Below are 25,865 nucleotides of genomic sequence, written 5' to 3'. Positions count from 1 at the left end.
GCCAGGTAAGAAGTAGGACTGTCCTGAGAGCAGCAGGTGAGTCCCCTGGGGATAAAATGACAAGGAGGGGTAGGCAAGGAGATAGATGGGAAGAGCTGGGGGCTGTGGGACAGAGTGTTGGGAGAGAGGGAAGGAGAGAAGGAGGGGAGGAAGAAGAAGTGGGAGGAGGAAAAGGAGAAGGAGAAGAAGAAGAAAGCAGAAAGGGGAGGGGAGAGAGAGGTAACCCAAGAAGCAATGAAGTGCAGACACAGTAGTGGATAAACCAGCTTGAATAAGGAACTTCCGGCTGCAAGGGCCTCCATTGATGCCATGTTGGTCTTACACCAACTCCCCAACTGAGGCTTTTGGAATTTCCCGATTCACAAAATTGTGAGCAAAATAGCAATAAAATGGCTGTTTTAAACCACTACGTTTTGCGGTTGTCTTAGGCACCAATCAATAGCCAACTGAAGCAAGGACTCTGCCACAACTCTGGGTGTCTGGTAGGGACACTTTCCCTGCTAATCACAGGTGCGCATGTCAAGCCCACCCTCCTGTGGAGTCTGCGCTCAGCCTGCAGCCCCAGAGACCAGCTGGCTTTCACCGCTGTCTCAACAGCCTGCCCAGGCTCCCTTTGCCCAGCTGGGCAGAACCATAGCTGGGGCAGGGACAGTCGTGGTACTTAGAAGATGCCAAATATTAAAATAATGATGTTTTTAAACGTATGCAAATGTTTAAGCCCCCTTTTCCCTTAGCAAATGCCTTTGGCCCCAAATTTACAAATGAATTCTGTGAGTCTCCCAGCCCATGTATGGTCTTCATCTTAAAATACAGCAGTTACCGGAATACACTTGATTTGTAAAGTTTGCGATTAAAACGGTAAAATAATAGTGACACCCATTTAGTCCTTATGACAGACCAGGCTGCTTGCACAGTGTTATCTGCACTCACTCGTCAGCAGAATCTGCAGGAAGGCATCACAATTATTCCCAAGAGGAAACTGAAACACAGTGAGTTTAGGTAACTTTCCCAAGGCCACACACAGAGACAGGGCGCACCCAGAGAGCATTTTCCAAAACTCCTCTGCACCGCCTCTAGTTATTAATACAGAAGTTGTAGATGAAATGCCAGATGGCTAAACTTTGGTGAATTTATAGGAAGATGAACTACTCTAGAATTCCTTGTAAGTTTAAATAGTTTTCATGGTACTTTATTAAACAAAAACTAGCGCAGAAAATAATATTTGTTTGAATGTCCTAAGTAATGTAATAGGTATGCAACTGCTCCTGTCATGTGGGTAATTCCAAAAGCTGAGCAATTGCCGTTAGTTTCGACCAGCAGCTCAATAGCCTCCCTCCGGCTCCAGGGAACATATGGAAATGCCTATGACATTTTGGTTGTCATAATTAGGGGGGAAAGGCACTGGCATGTGCAGATAGCCTCCTCCCTCCCCGACCCTTGTCATGAAAAAGGATTATCCAGCCCAAAATACCGGTAAGGCAAGGAACCCTGGTATGGAAGGTGATCTGAGCCCTGTCTTCTCTGTCTGGTCCATGGTCAGGGATCCCGTGTGCCTGCTCTGAGCTCCCCTGTCTGATGTCACACACTGGCACTTAATCACAGAGGGCCTGGGATAGCACTACTACTATTACTATTACTTTTTCAGGAGCATAAATCTTACCTTGTCAACTAGAACATAAGATTCAACTGAGTTGTCATGTCCCTTTCTTCCCTGACAGAATGCACTGCAAACAGTCAGCACCTGATATCTATTTGTCAGTATGATTTACCTTATGCTTTCTGTTTCTTGAAAACTTGAAGTGAAGGATTGAAAGCAATCAATCATTGTTTCCCTCTGAGAAAATGTCTTCATTCAACGTCTTTGACTTCTTAAAGGTTTATGAAGTCATCCTTTCCACCTCCCCCTCCAAAGGCATATGAAAAACAAACTCTCTCTAATTTTAAATTGCAAGAAAAAGTTATCATGAAACACAAATGTGAATTTTGGAACACACAGTGTTGACAGTCCGCTGTTTTATATTCACTATATGGACGACTGGTTAATTGCTGCTTTTTTGCAATAATAATAATAAATCTATTGCATATCATTAAATTCCACACTGTTCATACCTCTGTCACAGCTTGCAGAATCTTTCTTTCATGACTGCCTCTCCTATACCATTTGCTCATCTAATTTCCTTTTTTCACTTTTCTCTCTCCTCTTCCTCCAAATTTAAATTTATTTAGATCATTTCTTGATCTGCCATATGCCTACGTTAGCCATGCTACACACGGTGTTCAGAATTAAGAAACTGTTAACCCAGGTTAGTCACTGATATTCAGGTGGAGTTGGAGGGGATGTTGGTATTTTTTGCAAAAATCAATAAATAAGTAAATAAAAAGGTGAATGCTATTGCCATCTATGTTAGCTCTATATTTTTCTCTGAAGTATGTTTTTCTTGATTTGCATATCATATGACAGTCTATAAATTTCCCCCTCTCTGACTTATCACCTGGTAGTACCTCTGCCAACAGAGGTATAAGTGGTTGGAAAAAATGTTGGCTTTTAACTAATTATATAATTGAAGGGAGAAAAGAGACAAGAAAATGCAATGGGGAACAGAAGCTCAGATCACACACAGCAGTGGATAATCTCCAAATTTTGTTTTTGAAAGATGGCGAGAAGGAACTGGGCTGGTCACCATGCATCTGTGATGCAGAAACCCTCTAACCACCACCCGGCTCAGCTCCAATGTTTCTGCTCAGAACTTAAGAACTGGAAGGGCCATGACTCTCTGGAGGAGCTACACCTGGGAATAAGCCTCAGCACATGCAACCTGTATCACTTTGGGGAATCAGACATGCCCATGAGATGTTCTCCATCGACATCAGCAAAGTTGCCCCAGACCCGGGCAGCAACCCCTGTCTTGGGCTCAGAAGTCATGGTGCTGCTGGACACCACGAGATGGACACTGGAACTCATCCTTCCGTTCTCTCTTGGATTCCTCCTGCTGTTCCTCACACGAGGATTGACATTATGCCTCCTTCATGTCATGCCCACTGGTGCCAAACTCCCTGCTTCACATATCCAAATACTCAGTGCTGTCCAGATGCCTTGGCCAAAAGCTCTTCAGAGATCCAAGGACCAGCCTACCTGCTTAACCTCTCAGAACTCCAAACCCTGCATCTCTTATCTGCTTTGTCCAAGGACACTGGAGTCCTAACACCTCATCCACAGAGCAGACTGCTGCCTCTTCCTTTACACTGAGGACTCAAGGCACAACTGGCTTCCCCATGAGCCAACAATCTAAGCCCCACTTCCAAACCTACCTGGTCCATAATTCATTCATTCATCCACGTATTCATTCATTTTCTCTCTCACTCTTTCACTTTCATTTGCTCTGTTTTCCTCCTCTTTCCTTCTCCTTTTCTATCCCCACTAAGATTTTGAACTGTCTCTTCAAATATCCACTGGACAGCCAGCAGGATGCCTCACCATCACTCAAGGTCACTAGCATCAAAGCAGAATTTCCCATCTTCCATCTCCTCAACACACCCGACATCTAGTTCCTCCAAGCCTGCTCTTCTTACTGCTCTCCAGTACTTCTAGCCTTAGATGCACTATTTTCACAGCCCATGTTTGGATCCTTTCCCACAAAGTATGACTGACACCAGTGCTCAGTTCATGTTCATGAACTTTCCCAAAGTTCATGTTCAAAGCAGGAATTCCAATGGCTCAATCCTTATTCAGTAGGCATGGAAGGGATTTGGGGATTTCCACCTTTAAAAGCCTATTCAAGTGAATCCGATGATCTAACAGATTCTAGAACCACCGTGTTAAAATATCAGTGAGCCTCTTGTCCTAACTTGCATTTGTAACATGCATGCTAGTGGAAAAGGCAGCACACAGAAATAAACGAACCTTTGTGAGTTAGAATTAAGTGAACAAAGAGAGAGGTGAGAGACCAAATAATTCACAGTGAGTGCTTGGTAGAATTTTCCAGTGGTTCAGGTGGTTTGTGGAAGCTAAAAGGAAAAGGGATGGACAAGGGGGAGGGGAGGAAGAGGGGTTGCTGTCCCCCATCCCGCTCTTCAATATTTATGTTAGAAGGTTAAGAACATGCGGTACAGCCAGGAGGTCTGAGATCTAATCTGGAGTCCACCAAGTTTACGGGTGTGTAATACTGACAAGCTTTCTTCAAATGCAAAATCAGGATAAAGATGGTGTCTATAAAATAGGAGCCCTGATAAAAGTCTAAGAGCAATGCATGCTGAGCTCTTAGCACACAGATTATATATATATATATATACACACACCCTCACAATGATATCTCAATATTGGCTAAGGTCGCCATCATATCAGTAAGATTCAGGAAAATGTGACCTCCTTCTATTGTTAAATATCTTCAGAAAATTATATTGCATATATCTGGAAGATCTGGCTGGAAATCACCGTCCTCATCCAAATAGCACCCAACAATTCTAGGTGGAACTAGAAGAAAATATACTTTCTATTTGCCAAATAACAACTCTGATAACCAGTGGAGGAAATAGATTATTACTTATTATCTAAAGGGTATTTTTTTTAAGATGTTGGGGGTAGGAGTTTATTAATTAATTTATTTATTTTTGCTGTGTTGGGTCTTCGTTTCTGTGAGAGAGCTTTCTCTAGTTGTGGCAAGCGGGGGCCACTCTTCATCGCGGTACGCGGGCCTCTCACTGCTGTGGCCTCTCCCGTTGCGGATCACAAGCTCCGGACGTGCAGGCTTAGCGGCCATGGCTCACAGGCCCAGCCGCTCCGCGGCATGTGGGATCTTCCCGGACCGGGGCACGAACCCGTGTCCCCAGCATCGGCAGGCGAACTCTCAACCACTGCACCACCAGGGAAGCCCCTAAAGGGTATTTTAATGGGATGAATGATAATTAAGGACTCAAAACTTCAAATGCTACCATGTTAATTTAAAAGGGGATGTATAACTGGGGCAAGGAAATATAGAATAGAATCCCACATGAGGAAAGGAATAGGGTCTAAAAAACACCAGTCATTTTAGAAGGTCAGGAAAAGGTTATCAGTGTATGAAATGTGTAATTAATATACTATCTATACCTCCATTCATAGGCTTATCATATCTTAGAGGCTGACCTATGAATCTTCAAATATGCTGGCTATATTTAAACTGCTTTGACAAACTGAAATTTGTTAAAATCCGATAAAACAGGTTTCTTTCTAAAAAAGCTAAATGTGATATATTTATACAGAGCTCTCCAAGCATTAGGCTGAATGTATATGATGTGGCATACTCTATAACTATGAAATATACATTTTCCACAAAAATAGATAAGTCCCTGTGTTCTATTTGAAAAATGGTACTTTTCACAAATGTATTTATTAAAAACTAATGTGCCTTTTCTGGCAGAGTTCACTCTCACTTTGAATGCTATGGAAAAAAGTTAATAATTTGGGGCTTCCCTGTGGGAAAATTCACCTATGATTAGAACTATACTTTTCTTTTTTAAGCATTTAAAAATTTTTAATTGTAATATAGTTAATTTACAATGTTGTGTTAGTTTCAGGTAAACAGTAAAGTGATTCAGTTATACATATATATATTCTTTTTCAGATTCTTTTCAATTATAGGTTATTACAAGATATTGAATATAGTTCCCTGTGCGATGCAGTAGGTTCTTGTTTATCTATTTTATATTTAGTAGTGTGTATATGTTAATCTCAAACTCCTAATTTATCCCTCCCTCACCCCTCTATCCTCCTTGGTAACCTTAAGTCTGTTTTCTATGTCTGTGAGTCTATTTCTATTTTGTAAATAAGTTCATCTGTATCACTTTCTTAGGTTCCACATATAAACTATATCATATGATACTTGTCTTTCTCTGTCTGGCCTACTTCACTTAGTATGATAATCTCTAGGTCCATCCATGATGCTGCAAATGGCATTATTTCATTATTTTTTATGGCTGAGTAAAATTCCATTGTATATATATACCACATCTTCTGTATCCATTCAACAGTCAATCAATGGACATTTAGGTTGCTTCCATGTCTTGGGTATTATAAATAATGCTGCTATGAACATTGCAGTGCATTATCTTTTAGAGTTTTCTCCAGATATATGCCCAGGAGTGGGATTGCAGGATCATATGGTAACTATTTTTTTTAGTTTTTTAAGGAACCTCCATACTGTAGAATTATACTTTTATTCACACATGTAAGGCTAATAAAAAAGCCATCAATGTGAAATCTCTATTTACCAAGGTAAATAAATTACACTTTCTTTTCTGACTCAGGGAACACATTTACATTTATGGTTATGTGTAATTCCATTTTATACTCAGTTGTCAAAAGGTATTGTATTATTATGTGCTTGGTCAAATCTTTATAATGCCGGATTTTTTCTTTTAACACTTTATAACTTTGATGCTCAAGGTTAATTTGGTTACTTGTTTTTTTCTAATTACAAAAGGAAATCTGCATTTTAGAAAGTCTCCGACCAAATATAAATGTAAAACATCATACAGAAAGTAACCTGGTCCAGATGGAATACTTTATTTATGATTTTTAAGTTTCAAGATTAGCTTATGAAATAATACCTCTGCAATATTTTATAATTTTTAAATTTCAAGATGAGTACGGACAGCAAAAATATCAGGCAGGGAAACAGGAAAAGGAGATAAGGGGAGGGAAAGACAGAGTATATTCTGTGCCTCAGTCATCACGCTCCAAACTGCATGGGTTCACAAAACCATGTAAAAACACTCTCCTCTCCTCAAGGAGCTTTAACTGAGTTATGGCAGAAGCTACAAGATCTCCCTCTGGAGGATAAGACAAAGGAAGCGATACATGACAGGCAAAAAATAACAGTTAAATTTCAGAGAAGACAGCCAGCATCACTGGATGCTCCATTAGGAGGGAACAAAAGGGTGGGGGAAAAGATGAACAACAAGGTGGCATAACTGAGTCACTTTGCTGTACAGCAGAAATTAACACAACATTGTAAACCAACTATAATTCGTTTAAAAAACAAAACGAAATAAAACAAGGTGGCATGGTGGTTACCTAAAAGAAAATCTAACAACAGCCGAATGTTGTTGAAAAGTGATAAACTTAACTTAAAAAAAAATACTTTTTTCTAAATTCCATACCACCAACTAAACTATTCCACCGGGGGTGGGGGGCTGTTGATTTTCTTGTTCACACACGTGTGCAGAATTAAAGACTATGTAGATATGAACTTAGGTGACCAAAATGTCACCTATCATTAAAAATGATATTGATAGTGTTAAAGGTTGAATTGTGCCCCTCCCCCAAAACGACAGGTTGAAATCCTAACCCCTAGTACCAGTACCTCAGAATGTGATCTCAATTGGAAATAACGTTTTTATAGAGGTAATCAAGTTCAGATGAGGTCATGAGGGTCTGCCCTAACCCATATGACTGGGGTCCTTCTAAAAAGGGGACATTTGGACACAGAGATGGGTAAGCACAGAGCGAAGCTGATGTGAAGACACATAGCGAGAAGATGGCCATGAGACTAGGGTGACATCTGCAAGCCAGGGACGCCAAGGACTGGTGGAAAACACCAGAATCTGGAAGAGGCCAAGAAGGACCCTCCCCTAGCGCCTTCAGTGAGGGCACGGCCCTGCTGACACCTTGATTTCTGGCCTCCAGACCTGTGAGGGAATATATTTCTGTTGTTTTAAACCACTCAGTTTGGTTGCTCTGTTACACCGCTCCTAGGAAACTAATACAGATGGTTAGAATAAAAGCATCCCAATCCAACCTTTTTTAGAAAGGTTTTTGAACAGTTCTCTCAAACAACCAAAAATGCATAAATAACAAAAAGTATTTGCATTGCTTAATTTCCTAGTGCTGTACTGATTCCATTTTTTGAAAGAATCTGAAATATGAGTTCTGTTTTCTGGCATAGAATTTTGAACAAGGTTTTTAAAGGAAAATATCTGTAATTAAGGTGCTTTTTCAAGATTGTGGGAGTAGCTGATATTTTTGCATCTTTAAATTACAAAGCGACATCTTTAGTGAAAACGGATGGTAAGATTTCAAACACTTTAAAATGGCCCCATTGTCGTATGATTTCCAAACCATCATCATAATATTTTAGCGATGAGCTCTCATAGTCTTTGGCTCTGCCCACTGTAGAATGGAGGTCATTAGCCTAAGTAAATACTTGCCTCATGGAGCTGTTAGGAGCTTGGGATCTCTTCAGTTAGTCATTTGGACAGGCTTGATAAACCAAGCCCACAGTCAACTGGCCATTAAAGGCACAGAATGAACTAGATTTGTTGCACCCTCAACATTAATTAAACATGGATGGGGAGCTTAACTGTTCTGAAGAAGGGGACAACCACAGCAATTGAACATGTAAATCTCATAATCTTAGTGCTGAACGGGCCCTTGGAGATCACCCATCCATCTAGTCTAATTCTGTTAGGATGGAGGAGAGCAAATTAGAACAGGGACAGGAGCGTTATGAAGCTACAGCTGGCATGGAGGAGGACAGTTAAAATAATAGTTGCCAGGAGTTGATTGGGAGGAGAATATAGACAAAGACATAGGGTCTGAACAGGAGAAACAGCACATGGAGACACAGGTGGGAGATTTGAATTCAGCTGGAGGAAATCAGGCCAACACTCATGAAGCAGGAAAGTTGGGAATGATTAATTGATGCCCATCTTGTCCTGGGGACTTTCTCAGAGCTGACCTTGCATTTTTATCAGCTTGATGTCTCAGGCTGGGCAGTGATCGATAGACCAAGGAGGGAGGGCAGTGAGGGGGGAGAACAGGGCAGAAGAGTGTCACAGGCGGTCGGCAGCCTAAGTCCACCTTCGCAGGGTGGGGCTTAGGTACCAACTTTAAGCATTCCCTTAGGCACAGCCTTAGGCAGAATTTCATCATTTGTAAACACCTGTCATTTGAACAGGTTTTAGGAAGGAGGCCATCAGTGTGTAACACCTTTCTCTGCCCTCCTAACTGAAACTATAAAAAGTCAAAAAATATTTACAAGAAAAACTGGGCAGTGATTATTACAAATGGCAGAGAGAAGAGCTAGGCTTCACATTTCCTTTTTCCCTATGGGGCTGGACAGCGGATATCCCAATGTATGAAATACAACAGAGGAGAGCTCCTGAAGCCCTTCAGGGGCCCAGCTCAAGTGAGAACTATAGGCCCCCAAGGCTGTTACCCTGACACATTACTCTACTGAAACAAAACAGAAACAGAAGGAAAACTGCATTCCCACCCTCTCTGTATCCAAAGGTGTTTCCAGTATGCTGTGCTCTCCCATAGCTGCCTCAGGGATGTGAGGATACCTGTAGCACCCGCTGGTGTAGCAGAGCAAGCCGAGCTGTGATCATCTTCAAGGAGTCGACTTCCAGGATATCACTGAGGGGCGCATTAGGACAAATACGCTTTATGCCACCATCAACCCCCTGTGTGTCTAAGGTATGTCTGCTCCAGAAAAGGGTCAGAAAGGCAGGTTTCCATACTGCGTTTGTTTTGGCAGAAAAAATCCATTCCTTTCACTTCGAGTACAGGAAAGGCAGAATTTACATTTGTCTCTGTGCTCTCCAATTTCCTGTTTTCTTATCTTTGCCTTTCAGTTGAAAAACATTTATCATCCTCATTGGGTGATGTGGGGATAGAGCCATGCTTCACAAGTGGGGACGATTCTGCCCCCCAGGGGACATTTGGTGATGTCTAGAGACAGTTTTGGTGTCCCAACTGGGAGGCAAGGTGCTACCGGCATCTAGTATACAGAGGTCAGGCCTGATGCCTCTACCCTACATCCTAGACTGCACAAGACAGCCCCCCCAGAAAAGAACCCCAAAGAATTATCTGACCTAAATGTCAATAATGCTGAGGTTAAGAAACCCTGAGACAGAGGAAAAAAGGAAGAGTCGTTAAAAAAATGCTCGCAGCTATAGCACAAGGAGAAGCCTCAGAGCACCATGAATAGGTAGGATCTCTTTGAAACAAAGAGGCATAAACTCGGAAAGATGTCTTCTAAAGACCCCCGGAATACTACCCACTTTGGGTTGAATGGTGGCCTCACAAAAAGGATATATCTACCAAGAACCTGTGAATGTGACCTTATTTGGAGAAAGGATTTTTGCAAGTCTAATTAAGGATCTCAAGATGAGATCCCCCTAGATTATCTGAGGAATCCTACATCCAATGACAAGTATCCTTATACAAGAAAGGTGAGGGAGATCTGAGACACTCTGACACATGGAGAGGATCATATGAAGATGAGCGAGAGAACAGAGTGATGCACCAACAAGCCCAGGAACTCCTGGAGTCGCCAGAAGCTGGAAGAGGCAGGAAGATTCCTCCCCTAGAGCCTCTGAAGGAAGTGTGGCCCTGCTGCCACCTCGATTTCAGACTACTGACCTCCAGAGCTGTGAGAGAATAAATATCTCTTGTTTTAAGCCACTACATTTGTGGCAATTTATTACAGCAGCCCTAGGAAATGAATATGCCACCCAAAGGATCGTATGTTCAGACTTAACTTGTATGCTTTCTAAAGGACAGAACTGCCTGGTCTAAATGTGACTTCCAGATGAATTCTTTGAGATCTGCATTTATGAGCCAAGTGTGTTTCTCAGAGCTAAGTGACTCCCTTAACCAATGGTAACATTTATTGTAAACAGAAGATAATCACACTTGGTGACCCAAATCACACTTTAGACCCAACGCTCTAAGACAGCCTCTTTTCTCAAAGGGTAGACAAATTTTAGGTGGTATATTCATAAGCTTCAGGAGTCTTAAAATAAGAGTACACTGGCATTCTAATCTATCTTGAGAAGTTTTAACATTAACATCAGACAAAATTAAAATCATTTTAACCAAGCCCTTAGAACTTGTCACTATCACTGTGACAAGTGATAAAAACTAAACTCCAATTGGTTTAAGCCAAAAGCAAAAGGTTTAAAATATGTCGTAACTGGGAAGTACAATATGAGAAACCCAGATTCAAGCACAGACAAGCCCAGGGATTCAAAGTATGCTGTAAGAATTCAACAGTGCTGACTTCTAGTTATGATAGCCTCTGTTGGGCCTTATTCTTCAGCAGACACCACGTGGGGACAAAATGGCTGCACATAGCCTACAGTGACATCATCCTTCAAGCTTATGATTGCAGAGAAAAGAGATTAGCCTTGTTTCTTTCAGGGCATATTTAAAAGTCCTTTAAGGCCACTAATTAGTCGCACTTGGGTCGTTTACAGAACCCTGGAGCAAGGAGACTGGATACTCTTATTAGGCTTCCTGGGTCACCAGCCTGACTGCAAGATATAAGAAATAGAGGTCATGTGCATTACTTTCCTGTGGCTGCTGTAATAAAATATCATAAATTTGGTGGTGTAGATGAATAAAATTTTATTCTCTTAAAGTTTAGGAGATAGTTCTGCCACAAACCAGTTGGGTGATCTTGGCTGAATCACATAAACTCTCCAAGCTTCATCTCCTCCTCTGTAAAATACTGAAAATAATACCTACACCTTAGTGCCACTGAGAAAACAAAACTGAGATGATGTATGTGAAGAGCTGAGTACTCAGCGAGGGCACAGTAAATGCTGTCGCCTATTACTGTTGTTGTCCTCATTATCTTTTTTGTTTTGTTTTGTTTTGTTTGCGGTACGCGGGCCTCTCACTGCTGTGGCCTCTCCGGTTGCGGAGCACAGGCTCCGGACGCGCAGGCTCAGCGGCCATGGCTCACGGGCCCAGCCGCTCCGCGGCATATGGGATCTTCCCAGACCGGGGCACAAACCCTCGTCCCCTGCCTCGGCAGGCGGACTTTCAACCGCTGTGCCACCAGGGAAGCCCTGTCCTCATTATCTTATGACAAATTAGGTCATTAAAGTTACATCGAATAAGCACAATGCCAAGTTTTCCATTACAGGGAAAGTTTTCCATAAAGAAGGAGGAACCCAGGAGTCACATTTAAGCAGTGACAGAAGGAAGAGTCAGCAGAATGATGGCACATATTAAGATTTTAATGCTGAAAGGGACTGCAGGGATGATCCAGCCTACTCCTCTCCCTGGCTCTGCTCTCCCAACGCACCGTCAAGATAACTGAGGTCCAAAGAGGTTAAGTGGTTTGTTCAAAGTATCCCTTCTTTGTTATTTACAGAAATGTTAGACGCGTGGATAAATCTGTGTGTGTAGTAGAAAATTAGAATTGCTGGAATGGCGGGGGGTAGGCGCAGACAACAGGATCAGTTCAGTGCATCCTTAGGTGCTAATCTTGTTTTTCTAGCACCTTCTGGGAGAAAATGCTAACGCATGCCAATGGATGTCTGAAGGTCTGAGTCTTCTGCTTCTTCCCGGGTATGCAGACAAACTATAATCCCAGCCTCCTTGCAGTTGGTTGAGGCCATGTGACCTAGTGGTGGCCACTGGGAGGGAGCGAGGCATGCATTTCCTGGCCTGGCCCATGTAGATCGCCTCTGCATGGCCCTCCACACTTTCTTCCACGCTGTTCTGGAGGCGTGGGTTGAAGATGGAGGCACCACAAGCAGAACACCCTGGGCTCCTGGATGGCAGCATAGAACAGAGCCCCTACAGCTGCTGCCCTGGACAATCATCACGTAAGTAAGAAATAAGGCTTCTGAGTGTGCGTTTAGCTACTGAGAGTGAAGGGCTGTTTGTTAACAGCATTCATTCAGTGTGACTAATATTCTCTGAAACTAGTAAAATCTGAGTCCTCATCTACACACACTGTACATCAGCAACTATAAATCCTCTTAGAAGTTATGAGAAAAGGAAAGTAAATGTGTTTCAATAAACAGGTAGATGAAACAGCTCCTGACAGGGAATTTTCACCAAGGGAGTGGAAGAGACAAGAATCTGGGGATGAGTGGTGATACTATGGGTTCCCAACCTATGAGTCACAGTCTAGGGAGGACCATGAAATTATAGCCCAGGGAGTCAAAATTAACACTGTTGTCCAAACAACCAAATATTGTCCTAAGAAAAGCAAAGACAAAGAATTACACTGCATTATCCTGTGTTCACTCACCAGGAAATACTCACTGAGAACTTGATCTGTACTAGTACCAGGTGACAAACTTTTCCTTAAAGGATCAGATAGTACATACTTTAGGATTTGTATCCCAGACGTTACTTGATACAACTGGTCAACCCAGTTGATGTAGCAGCCATAGACAACATCCAAAGGAATGCACATGTCTGTGTTCCAATAAGATGTATTAATGATGACCATGGGCTGGCAATATGCAAATGAATGGGCATGGCTGTGTTCCAGTAAAACTGTAACTATGATCATCAAGTCTTAGTTTCTGAAACGCTGAAAGGTTTTAATAAAGATCTCTGAGCTCTTTAATCTCTAAGATCCCTGCCACTTCTATAACACTATGATTTCAAGAACATATTTGATAAAGAAGGCAAAAAAGAAATAAAGTTTAGAATCATGACTGTGGATAACTACATGGGAGACCACTCTCCCCCTGTCCAATATAAATATAAGACAAGATTTAAAAAATTAATCAATACAAATATCTCATTTGAATAGTTACTCTAAATTACTAATTAAAATATCATTCTTTAAATTATACAGAAGAATTCCAACAGAAGGTAGTTGTATCAAATTGTTATGACCCATTAGAGAGGGTACTGGTATTATAAATTGACTCTATTTTTAAATTTAATTTCATATTAATAAAAGGAAGCAATTTATACTCAAGAATCCCAGCGGCTTCTTTAGAAATGGCCACTAAGGGCTCATACACGTGTTTGGTTAAATATACAAAGGAATCTAAAGAGGAAAATACCCCAAGCATATCAAAGATCTTCTGGATTCAATCAAGACATGTTAACATCACAGATTCAAAAAGTGGCTTCTTCAAAACATGTGGAAGCCGAGGCAGTGATCACCTAACATAGGGTTTCTCAACCTTGGTGCTATTAGCATTCTGAGCCAGGAAATTCTTTGCTGAGCGGCGAGGGGCTGACCTGTGCATTGTAAAACATTTAGCAGTGTCCCTGGCCTCTACCGACTAGATGCCACTAGAACGTCCCCCTCCAGTGGTGACAACCAGATGTTTTCAGCAGGTAAAACAGCCCCTAATTGAGAAACACCGATTTAGAAATGACTGGAGTTGAAAGGCAATTCCCCAAACCCAAATATACAAGAAACAAAGTTAACATTTACCTTAACTTTGGAGAGAATTCTCCACCAATATTGACCAGGTCGTCAGAGACATAACAGTTTTCAATTTAGAAACCAGAGAGAGGCAGGTGGTAAACTGGAACACAGATTGCAATTTTTCTGCTTATTCCGGTAGTCGTGAGTGAGAAACAAGCTGTGAATTCCTTTCCTTCAGTAACAAAGCAATATAAAAATGGATTTTGAGCTATTTCCCAAAAGACTGTTAGGAAGACATTGAGGTGAAATGAGCTGCAGTCTCTCTGTGTTCTTAGGACCGTGCTCAGCGCACCTCTACCTCGGGCCATCCCAGGCACGATCCCAGATGGGCAAATGCTGTCAATTCATCTTAGGGCCGGCTGCATTTCTATATTTTCCAAAAAGCTTGTTCTTGTAACATAACCGCTGTGATCAAGGCAAGAAGAAAAGTGACGCTGAAGAGATGGATCTGTTACCATGACAAGAAGTAGGAGAGATGCCTGATGGGAAACCTCCACATCCTCTGTCACTGTGCCTGAAAGTGACCGGTTTCCAAGACGTGATGTCTACATTTCAGCACATGGTGAGTTGCAAGATTTATCACAGCCTCCGAGTGGAAAGACACCTTATAAGTGACGTCACATGAATATTTGATTCCCCAATCATTGATGAAAAACAGGTTTTGTTTCCTTCAAAGCAACTCTTGGTCTTTCACTTTAATACACTGAGGTATGTTTGAAAATCACAATATTCCATATAGAGCCATTCTACCTCATGGTATATTTATATGTGAATATTTTTGTGGTGATGCTAAGGGACTTACCTCAAACAGATAATGTTCACTGGGGGTAATAATAACCATGTACCAACCCGATCCTTGCTCAAATCTTGACTGCTTCAGAAACTCCACTAGTGACGTCTCAACTTTATTAGGGAGAAAAAGGAAAAAAGAACCCTTGATTCGGGGTTCTGTTGATGCCTGTTCCGGACTATGGTCAGTATCAAGCTTATCAGGCAGTCTGACCTCATAGTTCGTTTTCTCACCCTAAAGCCACTTCACAAAAGTCCATTTTTCTTATCAGTGGGTTTCCGCATGGTTCCACAAGCTGAGTCGCAAGGCACAACCACGTTGGATGGACAACGTGCTCCTGTGGATAATGCCGGCAGCCCATGGCCCACCCTGCCCTCACCGCTTGGGCAGGAAGAAGAGCTGGGACCCTTCTTTTCCTCTCAGTAAAAACAGAAGTTGGGATAATCAAGTCACTGTGTGGGGACCACCTTGGTGTGAGGAAGGGAAGATGGAAGGATGCACCACAGGTGTGCATCACGCTCCCGCTGCAGCTGGGAACTGTGCTGGCTGAAGTACACACACTAGCGCATCGAATTTGGGGGTCATTGACTGGGGGGAGGGGCTTAGAACTCTGTGAAAATCACTAAATAGAAGAAAAAAAAAGGAACCTTGTTCAACAACTGCTTTCTCATTACTGATCCTAAAACAATGTCCAGGCAGAAGAATTTAGGGCAGAAGAAAAGTGCAGAGCAGTATCGAGCAGACAGGTGACAGGTACATAAGAAAGGAATGGATCAGAGTCAGGAAATACCTATACTGTCCTAGAAACTTCCTGTGGGGTGAGAGTGTGCACACGTGTGTTTTAGGATGCCTCTTCCAGCAGGCATTCCTTACTGCTCTAGTCACTGGGTTTCATTACTTTCCTTCTCTTGAATTTAGGGACAAAAATATGAAATTCACCCATGCCCTACTAATGATAAGTTTTAAAAAGTTGCAGAGTGAACATATTTATTAAATATCAAGGGATTCAAACTTTCACAGACATTTGTCTTGAGTCTATCACCTGCCAGGTAACTGCATCTAATGATCTACTTTCATCTAATACTGAGGAGACAACAATTCAAACCCTCCTCACAGCACAGAGTGAATTTCAATCTGAGACAAGAGGGGCTCGTCAGAAATAAAGGCTGAGGCTATGAAATGCATCCGAGGGTCATCAGCCCAAACAGACTCAAGGTGGGTTACAAAGAGGTGACAGTTAAAGTGAGACTGAAGGATTGGCGGTCTTCTTCTAGATCGAGGAGAAGATGGGGTTAAAATTGTTCACAAGAAAGAGGACATGAGTAGATGCTAAAAGTTGGGAAATGGCCTCCAGTCTGGGAAGCTATAAGCAGCTTGGCATTACAGACACAGGGAAGCATCACAAGGTGATGGGGGGCTGCCCCTGGGAAGTGGACCCTGCTGTCAGGCAGAGAGGGGCCAGGTCAAATGAAGCGTTGTCTGCTGTTATATAAGGGCTGTCACTGATTCTCAGTTCTAATTCTCTCCACTGTTCATGCAAATTGATTTTCCTTCCTCATCTTCATTTCCTCATTTTCCCATGTTTCAACAATTACTTTCTATCTTCGAAGAGAGAAGGAAGGAGAAAAGTTTTAGCCTACTATATCCAAATTAATCCGGATGGTCCCTGCAGAAAACAATATTTCTATAACATAACTGAAGGCATACAAGTTATAAACGCTTCTGCTTCTCATGATCTTAAAGTGCACTGTCCAGTTAGGTAGCAACAGCTCCACTGAGTTCTTGAATGGTGGCTAGTCCAAATTCACATGTGCTCTAAGAGTGAAATACACCCCAGAATTTGAAGACTTAATACAATTAAAATAAAGAAATGTAACTCATTATTTTTTGTAATTATTGCATGTTAAAATGATATTATTTGAGATATAACAAGCAAAATATATTATTAAAAATAATTTCCCCCAAGAGGATTAAGAGGTACCAACTACTATGTATAAAATAAATAAGCTACATGGATATATTGCAGCACAGGGACTATAGCCAATATTTTATAATAACTATAAATGAAATATAACCTTTAAAAATTGTGAATCACTATGCTGTATACCTGAAACTTATATAATATTGTACATCAACTATACCTCAATAAAAAATTGGCCCCTGTTTCTTTGTACTTGTTTCAATGTGACCATCAGATAATCTTAAACTACCCATGAGGCTCACATTTTGTCTTTACTGGACAGTGCTGTTTGTAACACCAGAACAGCCCTTTCTTGATCAGTGTGCTTAGTCTTTTTTGTTACCCTTAGAAACGGTCATTTAACTTAAAATAAAGTATTTGTAGAAATCAAAAGGACAACTTAACTGGAGACATGTATGAAAAAGCAGTCTGTCCTGAAGAATTCCCAGAGTCCTCTCTCCACAGTGAGTGAAAGGTAGGCTGCAGAGCATCGTACACAACCACGAAGCACAACAGAGGAGGGTGGCGCTGTGTGTACCCACCGCACCGCGTGGTCTGACGTCTGTTATTAGGGCCGTGTTGTCAAACCTTCTATTCGGAAAGCCCCTGTCGTCCTGCTTGGCCCTATGTCAGCAGACTGTGCTCTCTCTTACCAGGAGGTGAGGCTGATGAGTTTTCCAAACACTTCAATTTCATCAGTAACCTCAACCTGATTTCCACCAAAAGGTAGTCATGACAATGAGAAGCAATAATGAGGAAACTACAGTTAGTTCCCTTGCCCCTAAAATAACATTATACACACAGTAATGGCAAATGCATCTCCTGATTTTTTGCAGCTGTTTATTTCGAAATAACAGCAAGAAAAGTTGCAAGCAAAGTTCAATGGACTCTCAAAAACCCTTCACCTAGATTCTTAGAGCTCCCTCATTAACATTTTATCGTATTTGTTCTATCATTCTTTCTGTGTGCATGCATGTATGCGTGTGTGTGCCCATAAACACATATATATATGTATACAGACATACAGTAAGTTTTTAAATCACTTCAGAATAAGTGTCAGAAATGATACTCTTCACCCTTATTTATCTCAGAAGGTTTGTCTAAAGAACAAAGACATTCTCCTTCATAACCACATTACAGTTACCAAAGTCAGGACATTAATATTAATACATTTCTACTATCTTCTCCGCAGACAGTAAAATTTCACCAGTTGTCCCAAGAGTGTCCTTTATAACAAGAAAAAAATTTTTTCCTGTTCCAAGATGCAATTTGAATCAAATGTTTCATTCAGTTGACATGTGTACTTTTTTTCCCCTTTATGATGGAATAGCTCTTTTTTCTTTTGACTTGGTGATTTTTAAAGCGTAGAGACCAGTGTTTTGTAGAATGGCCTTCAGGTTTGGTCTGTGTGATGGTTCCTCATGATGAAACTGGTTATAATTTTTGGTTTTAATATCATGGAAATCTTGCTGTGGCCTTTTCAGTGCATCTAATCAGGAAGCTTATACTAACTCTTTGCCCCATTCCTAGCGAAAGTACCTTTAACTAGCTGGTTATCATGGTACTGGCCAGCTATCTTCATTATCAAGTCACAGGTTTTCCTCCGGCAATTAATACGTATTTTATAGGTAAAGACTTTGAGACTATATAGATATCTTGGTCATCATCAAACTCTCACCCACAAATTTTGCATCCATTGATCATTTTTGCCTGAATCAGTTTTTAGTGTGAGTGTTGTCAAATTATAATTTTCTAATGAAATCATTCCTTCAACATTTATTAGTTGGCATTTTAGAGTAAGGAAGAGCAGTCCCTTCTGTCTCATTTGTTTATTCATTTATTTTTATGTTAGTATTTACTCATAGTATTTACTCATAGTTGATTCACTGTGCTATAATCTGATACTATCATTATTTATTCTAACAATCAAATTGTCCCAGATTTCTTCAGTGAGCCCACGTCAAGCTGGCTGCTATATCCTTTTGACCTGCTCTCATCATTCTTTGAGTACTCCCTTAATTTCTGAAACATCAAAATCTTCCAGGCTTATCTGGAACTTTGGTTGTCCAGGCCCTGGAATCAGCTGCTTCTCCAAGAAGGCTTGGTTCTTTTTTTTTTTATTTTTGGCCACACAGCATGTGGGATCTTAGTTCCCGACCAGAGATCCACACTCCCTGCAGTGGAAGCTCAAAGTCCTAACCACTGGACCACCAGGGAAGTCCCAAGGCTTGGTTCGTTTTAATGGAGAGCGAAATTTAGAAACCAAGTACTGGGTATTAAGTGTGCTCATTGCTATTAGAATGACAATATTCTAGACCTTCTCAGCCATAGGAGCTGGGAAACTAGGAAATCAATGCACATGTGTATGGAAACATACGTTGGCACACACACATATCTGCACATTTCACTTTTTTGGCACACACAATATGCCAAATAATATACTATACCCTGAGAATCAAAATGAGCATAATCCTATCGAATGATCGATATATTTTATAAAAGATTATTTAAAACCAGAGCTTTAAAATGGTATTCTGCATTAACTGCTGATCATTCTGAGTTCTTATTAATACACTCATAATTTTACCAATGATCAACTCATTTAAAGACTTCACTTATATTACCAACTTGCAGTGGAAAGACAATTCATTGTCCAGTGTGATGAAATAATTATAAGAAGTTATTATTTATTGTTATCACTTTTAAAAAACAAAAGCGATTAACATTTGTTGCAAAAGTACTATGCCTTATCTCTTGTGCATGCCTTACCTTATTTAGTTCTAGCAAAGACAGTATGGGGTTGGTAGTGTTTTGTGGTCATTCCACAGATGAGGAAACCCACAATTGCTGGGAGTCACAGAGCTAGATAACAAATCCAGGTCTATGGGTTTTCAAAGTGCTTTACCAATATTAGTTTTCTGGGGGGTATTGGCTTATTTTAAAGCCCTGCTGAATAAAACATAGATCTACTATTAAACCATAGATCTAAAGTTTCCTGAATGTTCCCAAATATCAGCATCACGTAGGAGAAGAAAATAATATAAACTTCTCTCCAATCACTTCTTAGAACTCTAGTAGATGAGGGTGATTAAAGAATTTTTCCAAACTACACACAGCCCAAGGATTCTGGCATGTTCCATGGGGAATTCCAGAATCTTGGTGAAGTGGGTATTTATGCCATGACCCTGTCCTTCTCCAAGGAGACCCTTCTAAAAGCCTAACAGGGTGAAGTGGGCCTTCATGGTTCAGATCTGCCACTAAAATAAACACTCTATCCAGGCATAAGCATCTCAGGTTCCTCCTCCTTCAAACCGCAAAAAAACACAAGTAGGTAAATTTCATTTTTATCTATCATCACTAATTCTTTGTTATATGTTTTTTTTTGTTCTTTTTTTTTTGCGGTACGCGGACCTCTCTCTGTTGTGGCCTCTCCCGTTGTGGAGCACAGGCTCCGGACGCGCAGGCTCAGCGGCCATGGCTCACGGGCCCAGCCACTCTGCAGCATGTGGGATCTTCCCAGACCAGGGCAGGAACCCGTGTCCCCTGCATCGGCAGGCAGACTCCCAACCACTGCACCACCAGGGAAGCCCTATATGTGGTCTTTAAGCCATGGAGTCATATTTATTTAATTATAAATAATAAAGAGGAAACAAAGATGTTTTTCTAAAGGGGGCTGATTTTTACAAGAATATGGTGGCTGGACGCATCACACTAAATAATCAATGATGATTCTAACCAGGGGGAAAAGGCCACTTCCTAACATTGAGGAAATGCCCTTTGAATTATCTATCATTTGGGGAAGAGTAAATCAGGATGATACCCATGAAAGGAGGAGAGGCCGCACAGTAGGAAGAGGGCTAATTGGGAATTAAGGCAGGTGATGACTCATGTCAAAGAGGGCAGCCAGGCGTCCCGTGGCCTGACCCGCTGAGGAAGGAACGGCCTGCTCTGGCTTGATTAATACCTTCACATACATCTGTCTTCATCCCCTCAAACGCGGAGCTAATTGAGATGAAAAATGAAAGTTTGAGAAAAATAAACTGCACCTACCTGGATCAGAGACAAATCCTCAAGCTGTAATCTGAAGAGGTAGTTTCTACAAAATACAAAAAGAGAGCAGTTTCATTTTTAATAGATCTAAAAAAATTACAGGACATAAAAATTATGAGAACAAGGGGGAAAAACACAACAATTTTTGGCTTCTGAAGCAATCTCCTGCTAAGACTGTGAGTTCCTTGGAACTCAGAGTTCAAAGAGGCGTTCAATACGTCAACAGAAACACATTTGAGACTGGTGAGAAAGCTAAGGGATAAAGGGGTGGGGACTAAGGTATAGCTAAATCATTAATCAGCTCTCTTAATTGATGTGAAATGGACAAACGGAAGTGGGTCTTTAATGCTGAAACTGAATTTAAGTTAAGCAACATGATATAAAACCACTCTTCACGAGCCTTTATCCTGACAGATCACCTACATTCACCATGTTGTATAATTAAAACACACCCAGGTTTTGAATTCACCAATGGTCTGAGCATTACACCGCTCTGCCTCGCTGGATGGATTCAGTGTGTAATAAGTTTAGAAGCATGAACTTGTCTGTCTGACTGTTTGAAAGAGTCAGCTCTGGCTGCCCAAGCGTGAAAGAGGAAGCCAGGGAAAAGGAAGCGATCAGCTTTCAACAACAAAGGGGAAGAACCGTGAAATACACAACAGAGATCCGCAGAGCTTGGTGGGGGGGGGGGGGGGGAATGTAGCAGTCACGTGAGACTTTGAGCTGCACTGTTGTGACTTTTAGAAATAAGGGATTGGCCTCCAGCTCAAGCCATGAACGAGCATCTCCTTAACATCATGTAGATGAGAAGCTGGTGCAGCAGGAAAGCAACCCAAGGATGGATGGCGGAGAAAGTCCACCCAGGTGTGAGCAACGATGGCAGGGAGAAATTGGCATGTAGTGGGAAGCAGCCCCTAAGAACACATGAGTGGGGAGGGGTCTCGGAGAAGCTGAGGCTATTGTTATAATGGACTGGTCCAAGGTGATTACTATGGCATCAGGAGAATAACAAAACTCCCCCGGCACCAGCAAGAAACAAAAGTAAATGACTTTCATTCTCTGGGAAGGCAGGCAGATGTCGGAAGTGAACACGCTGTCCCAGTAGAGGTGACAAGGGACAGCCACGACAGGCCACGGGCACAGCCCTGAGAGAACCAAGAAACATCCCTATGGTGTGGATGCAACGGGGAGCACAAATCAACAGGGACGACTCCATCCCGGGCAGGCTGCTACCAGTAGCACGCATGCATTGCCGGAGGAAAAGAAAGGATTCCAATCACCTTTAGGGCGGGCTCACAAGTCCCAGGCAGCGGCCCCTGCGCGCTCAGTGTTCTCACAATGTGTCCCCCGCCACGGGAACACTGCCATCCTGCACGCTGAAAACTGCCTCCTCAACCACTACAATGGCTTGTACAACACACTCTTTCTGAGCCTCCGATTTAACCTCCGAAACAACACCAGAGAAGCAGTGCGTGGCACGTGGCGCTTCCCTCACAAAGCCATTGGGAGAAGCGTCCCCTCTCTATCCTTACAGTCGAATCAGCCCTCTACGCAGAGCTCAGGATGCCTTTGAGGAGGGAATGTGGCAGCAGAGTCTACTTCTGTTTAGTCTGCAAGTTTTCCACCAGAAAGGTCGTCCTGCGGCGGAAGGAATGAGAACTCAGCGCAGACATGGAGGAGCGGAGCCGAGCTGCCAAGGTAAACGCCACTGGAGGCTGCCTGGCATTCGAAGAGTTGCCAGGCTCTCACGTGATGTGGAACAGATACCAGCACAACTGCTCTAAGAGACGTTAGAGATCTACATGTACACACAGATAAATCTTTCAGATGAGGGGCTTAGAAGAGGCCCCAGAGGCAATTACTGGCCCCGACGCACTAGCACTCATTGCCTTTATGAGCGCCACGGCTCCCTATCCTCAGGCTGGCTTCATCGTGGGCTTCCAGCTGCAGCAAGCTGCCAACAATCCCTGCCCCTCCACTACGGGGGGCAGTGTTGCCTAGTGGTTAAGGACATTTGTGTCCATCAACAGATGAATGGATAAAGAAGATGTGGCACATATATACAATGGAATATTACTCAGCCATAAAAAGAAACAAAATTGAGTTATTTGTAGTGAGGTGGATGGATCTAGAGTCTGTCATACAGAGTGAAGTAAGTCAGAAGGAGAAAAACAAATACCGTATGCTAACACACATATACAGAATCTAAGAAGAAAAAAAAAAGGTCATGAAGAACCTAGGGGCAAGACGGGAATAAAGACACAGACCTACTAGAGAATGGACTTGAGGACACAGGGAGGGGGAAGGGTAAGGTGGGACAAAGTGAGAGAGTGGCATGGACATATATACACTACCAAACGTAAAATAGATAGCTAGTGGGAAGCAGCCGCATAGCACAGGGAGATCAGCTCGGTGCTTTGTGACCACCTAGAGGGGTGGGATAGGGAGGGTGGGAGGGAGGGAGACGCAAGAGGGAAGAGATATGGGAACATATGTATATGTATAATGGATTCACTTTGTTATAAAGCAGAAACTAACACACCATTGTAAAGCAATTATACTCCAATAAAGATGTTAAAAAAAAAAAAAAAAGAACATTTGTGCAAAGGCCAAAGCTCTGCCACCAGACAACCTGGGCGGGCAGGGGGAAAGCTGAGCACTGTATGGTTCAATCTTTTCAACTGTAAAATGGAGCGAACAGTCATATCTACCCCCGATGTTGTTGTGAGGTTTAATGCCAAGGAAAACACTTAGAATAATGGTGTCTGAGCCATTATCAGCACTCAGTTAACAGTAGCTACTTCTAGGCAGTTTATGGAAAATATTAAAATTTCCAGCCATGTTGAAATTCTCAGCATCTTCTCCATTTAGGGAGAAGGAAAGAGCATTTCCACCCTCCAGCAATGGCAGGTTACGGGCATAAGCGGGCACATTTACCTCTGTGTGTTCAGGTATTGGGGTTGTTGCCAGTAGGGATGGTGGCGGCACCACTGGATTTTTAGGAAAGAAGATAACATTGTTTATCTTGTCTTGGTTCTGGGACGCAGTCATTCCACTCTTTCCAACTCACTGGCTCTTTTAAGAAAAAATTTTCTACAAATATTCCCAAAAAAGGAGCCATTCATATTTTTAATCAATGAATTGGTTGAGAGCTTTGATGATATTGCAAGGCTCTCTCTCTCTCTCTCTTTCTCTCCTCCTACCCCTGCCCCTCACACATACACGTATACAAGCATGAATGTCCACACTACAGTATCTGTCTCTGAGAACTTTCTAGAAAGGCAGCTCTCATACACTAAGGAAGAGCTGGAAGGCCTTCACATCACTGAGGAAATAAGATGGTAGTGTCCATGATTTTCTGTGGAGCTATGGGCAGGGTGACTGGACAGAAAAGTTCAAAGTCTCTCTCGTTGTGCTAAGGGTAGAAGGAGGTATAGAGCTCATTCTCTGGGTCCCGTTTTCAGGTGTTTTTCACTGGGGAAGTGTTATGGTCTGAATGTTGATTTCCCCCCAAAATTCGTATGTTGAAATCCAACCCTCAAAGGTGACGGTATTAGGAGGTAGGGCCTTTGGCAGGTGATTTGGTCATAAGGGTGGAAGCCTCACAAATGGGATTAGTGCCCTTATAAGAGAGGCTCCAGAGAGCTCCCTTGCCCCTTCCACCATGTGCGGATGCAGCAAGAAGTTGGCCATCTGCAACCTAGGAGAGGACCCTCACCAGAACCCAACCAGGCTGACACCCTGATCTTGGACCTCCAAGCCCCAGAAATGTGAGACATAAATCTCTGTTTATAAGCCATCAGTCTGTGGTATTTTGTAAGAGCAGCCCAAATGGACTGAGACAGGAAGACACTGATTTACGATGACAAACATGCCACACTCTCAGTCTATATCTCTCCAACAAAATCTAACTCTGCTGGACACTTCTGCCTCTCAGGTCCCAACAGTCTGAAAAGGGACCCCTCTGTTCCCCCAGGCATTACCTAGGTGGATTTCAACCATTTACTCTTCCTTCTGCAGACATCTGAGAACTATGGTACCCTCACAACCATCTCATCAGTAATCAATCAGTATGGCAGAGGTATTCAATAGGTGAACAGAAGGGGCAGAGAAGAGGGGCATGCTTACTAGGAAAAACAACACAGTAATTATGAGATACCATCACCACCACCACCATCACCATGCCCAAGACCCTAATAAAGAGAAGCACCAAGGATTTGAAATTTTCCTTTGGTATTTCCTGGGTTACAAGATGTAAGGTGGTGATTTTTTAACCCATCCTCAATTTTTTTTGACCTAAAAAAATCATAGAACCCAAGAATTTGGAGCTAGGTTGTCATTAGAAAGTATATACCCCTCAACTTTTAGATGAAGAAACTTCTGTAAATTAGGAGGTGCACTGTGATTTATCCAAGATTATTAGGATTCAGAGAAAGTCCTATGATTAGAAACAAGACCCCCTCCCACTTTGCTGTCCCTTATCCCATTGTGCCAAATGGCATCACTAGTCAGTCATCCAATGTCCCTTTCTAATTTAACTGGCACCAAGCACACACACACAAACACACACACACACACACACAAGGGAATCATTCTTACAGTACAATTATTTTGTCATCATTGTTCATTCACAGGTGCATTTACAAATCATTTTGAGACAATTCAAGTCTTAGCACTACTCATAACAAGCTTTCGACAAAATTCAACACCCATTTATGATAAAAACCCTCCAGAAAGTAGGCATAGAGGGAACTCTCCTCAACATAATAAAGGCCATATATGACAAACCCACAGCCAATATCATTCTCAATGGTGAAAAACTGAAACCATTTCCACTAAGATCAGGAACAAGACAAGGTTGCCCACTCTCACCACTATTATTCAACAT

General features: G+C 42.1%; 1 protein-coding gene across 3 annotated transcripts in view; it reads right to left on the bottom strand.

The window, feature by feature from the left end:
* SEMA5A (semaphorin 5A) overlaps window positions 1-25,865 on the bottom strand; it is a 477,269-nt gene that overhangs the window by 216,574 nt on the left and 234,830 nt on the right. For all 3 annotated transcript variants that reach the window (XM_032627865.1, XM_032627867.1, XM_032627866.1), the window contains one exon: window positions 20,978-21,023. In XM_032627865.1, the coding sequence (XP_032483756.1) occupies window positions 20,978-21,023 (46 nt within the window). The remainder of the gene's footprint in view (window positions 1-20,977; window positions 21,024-25,865) is intronic.

The sequence above is a fragment of the Phocoena sinus genome, chromosome 3 (genome assembly GCF_008692025.1).
Source record: "Phocoena sinus isolate mPhoSin1 chromosome 3, mPhoSin1.pri, whole genome shotgun sequence".
In the NCBI taxonomy this organism is placed as follows: domain Eukaryota; kingdom Metazoa; phylum Chordata; class Mammalia; order Artiodactyla; family Phocoenidae; genus Phocoena; species Phocoena sinus.
Note: the sequence above shows the minus strand (reverse complement) of the source record. Positions and strands in the feature narration are given on the sequence as shown.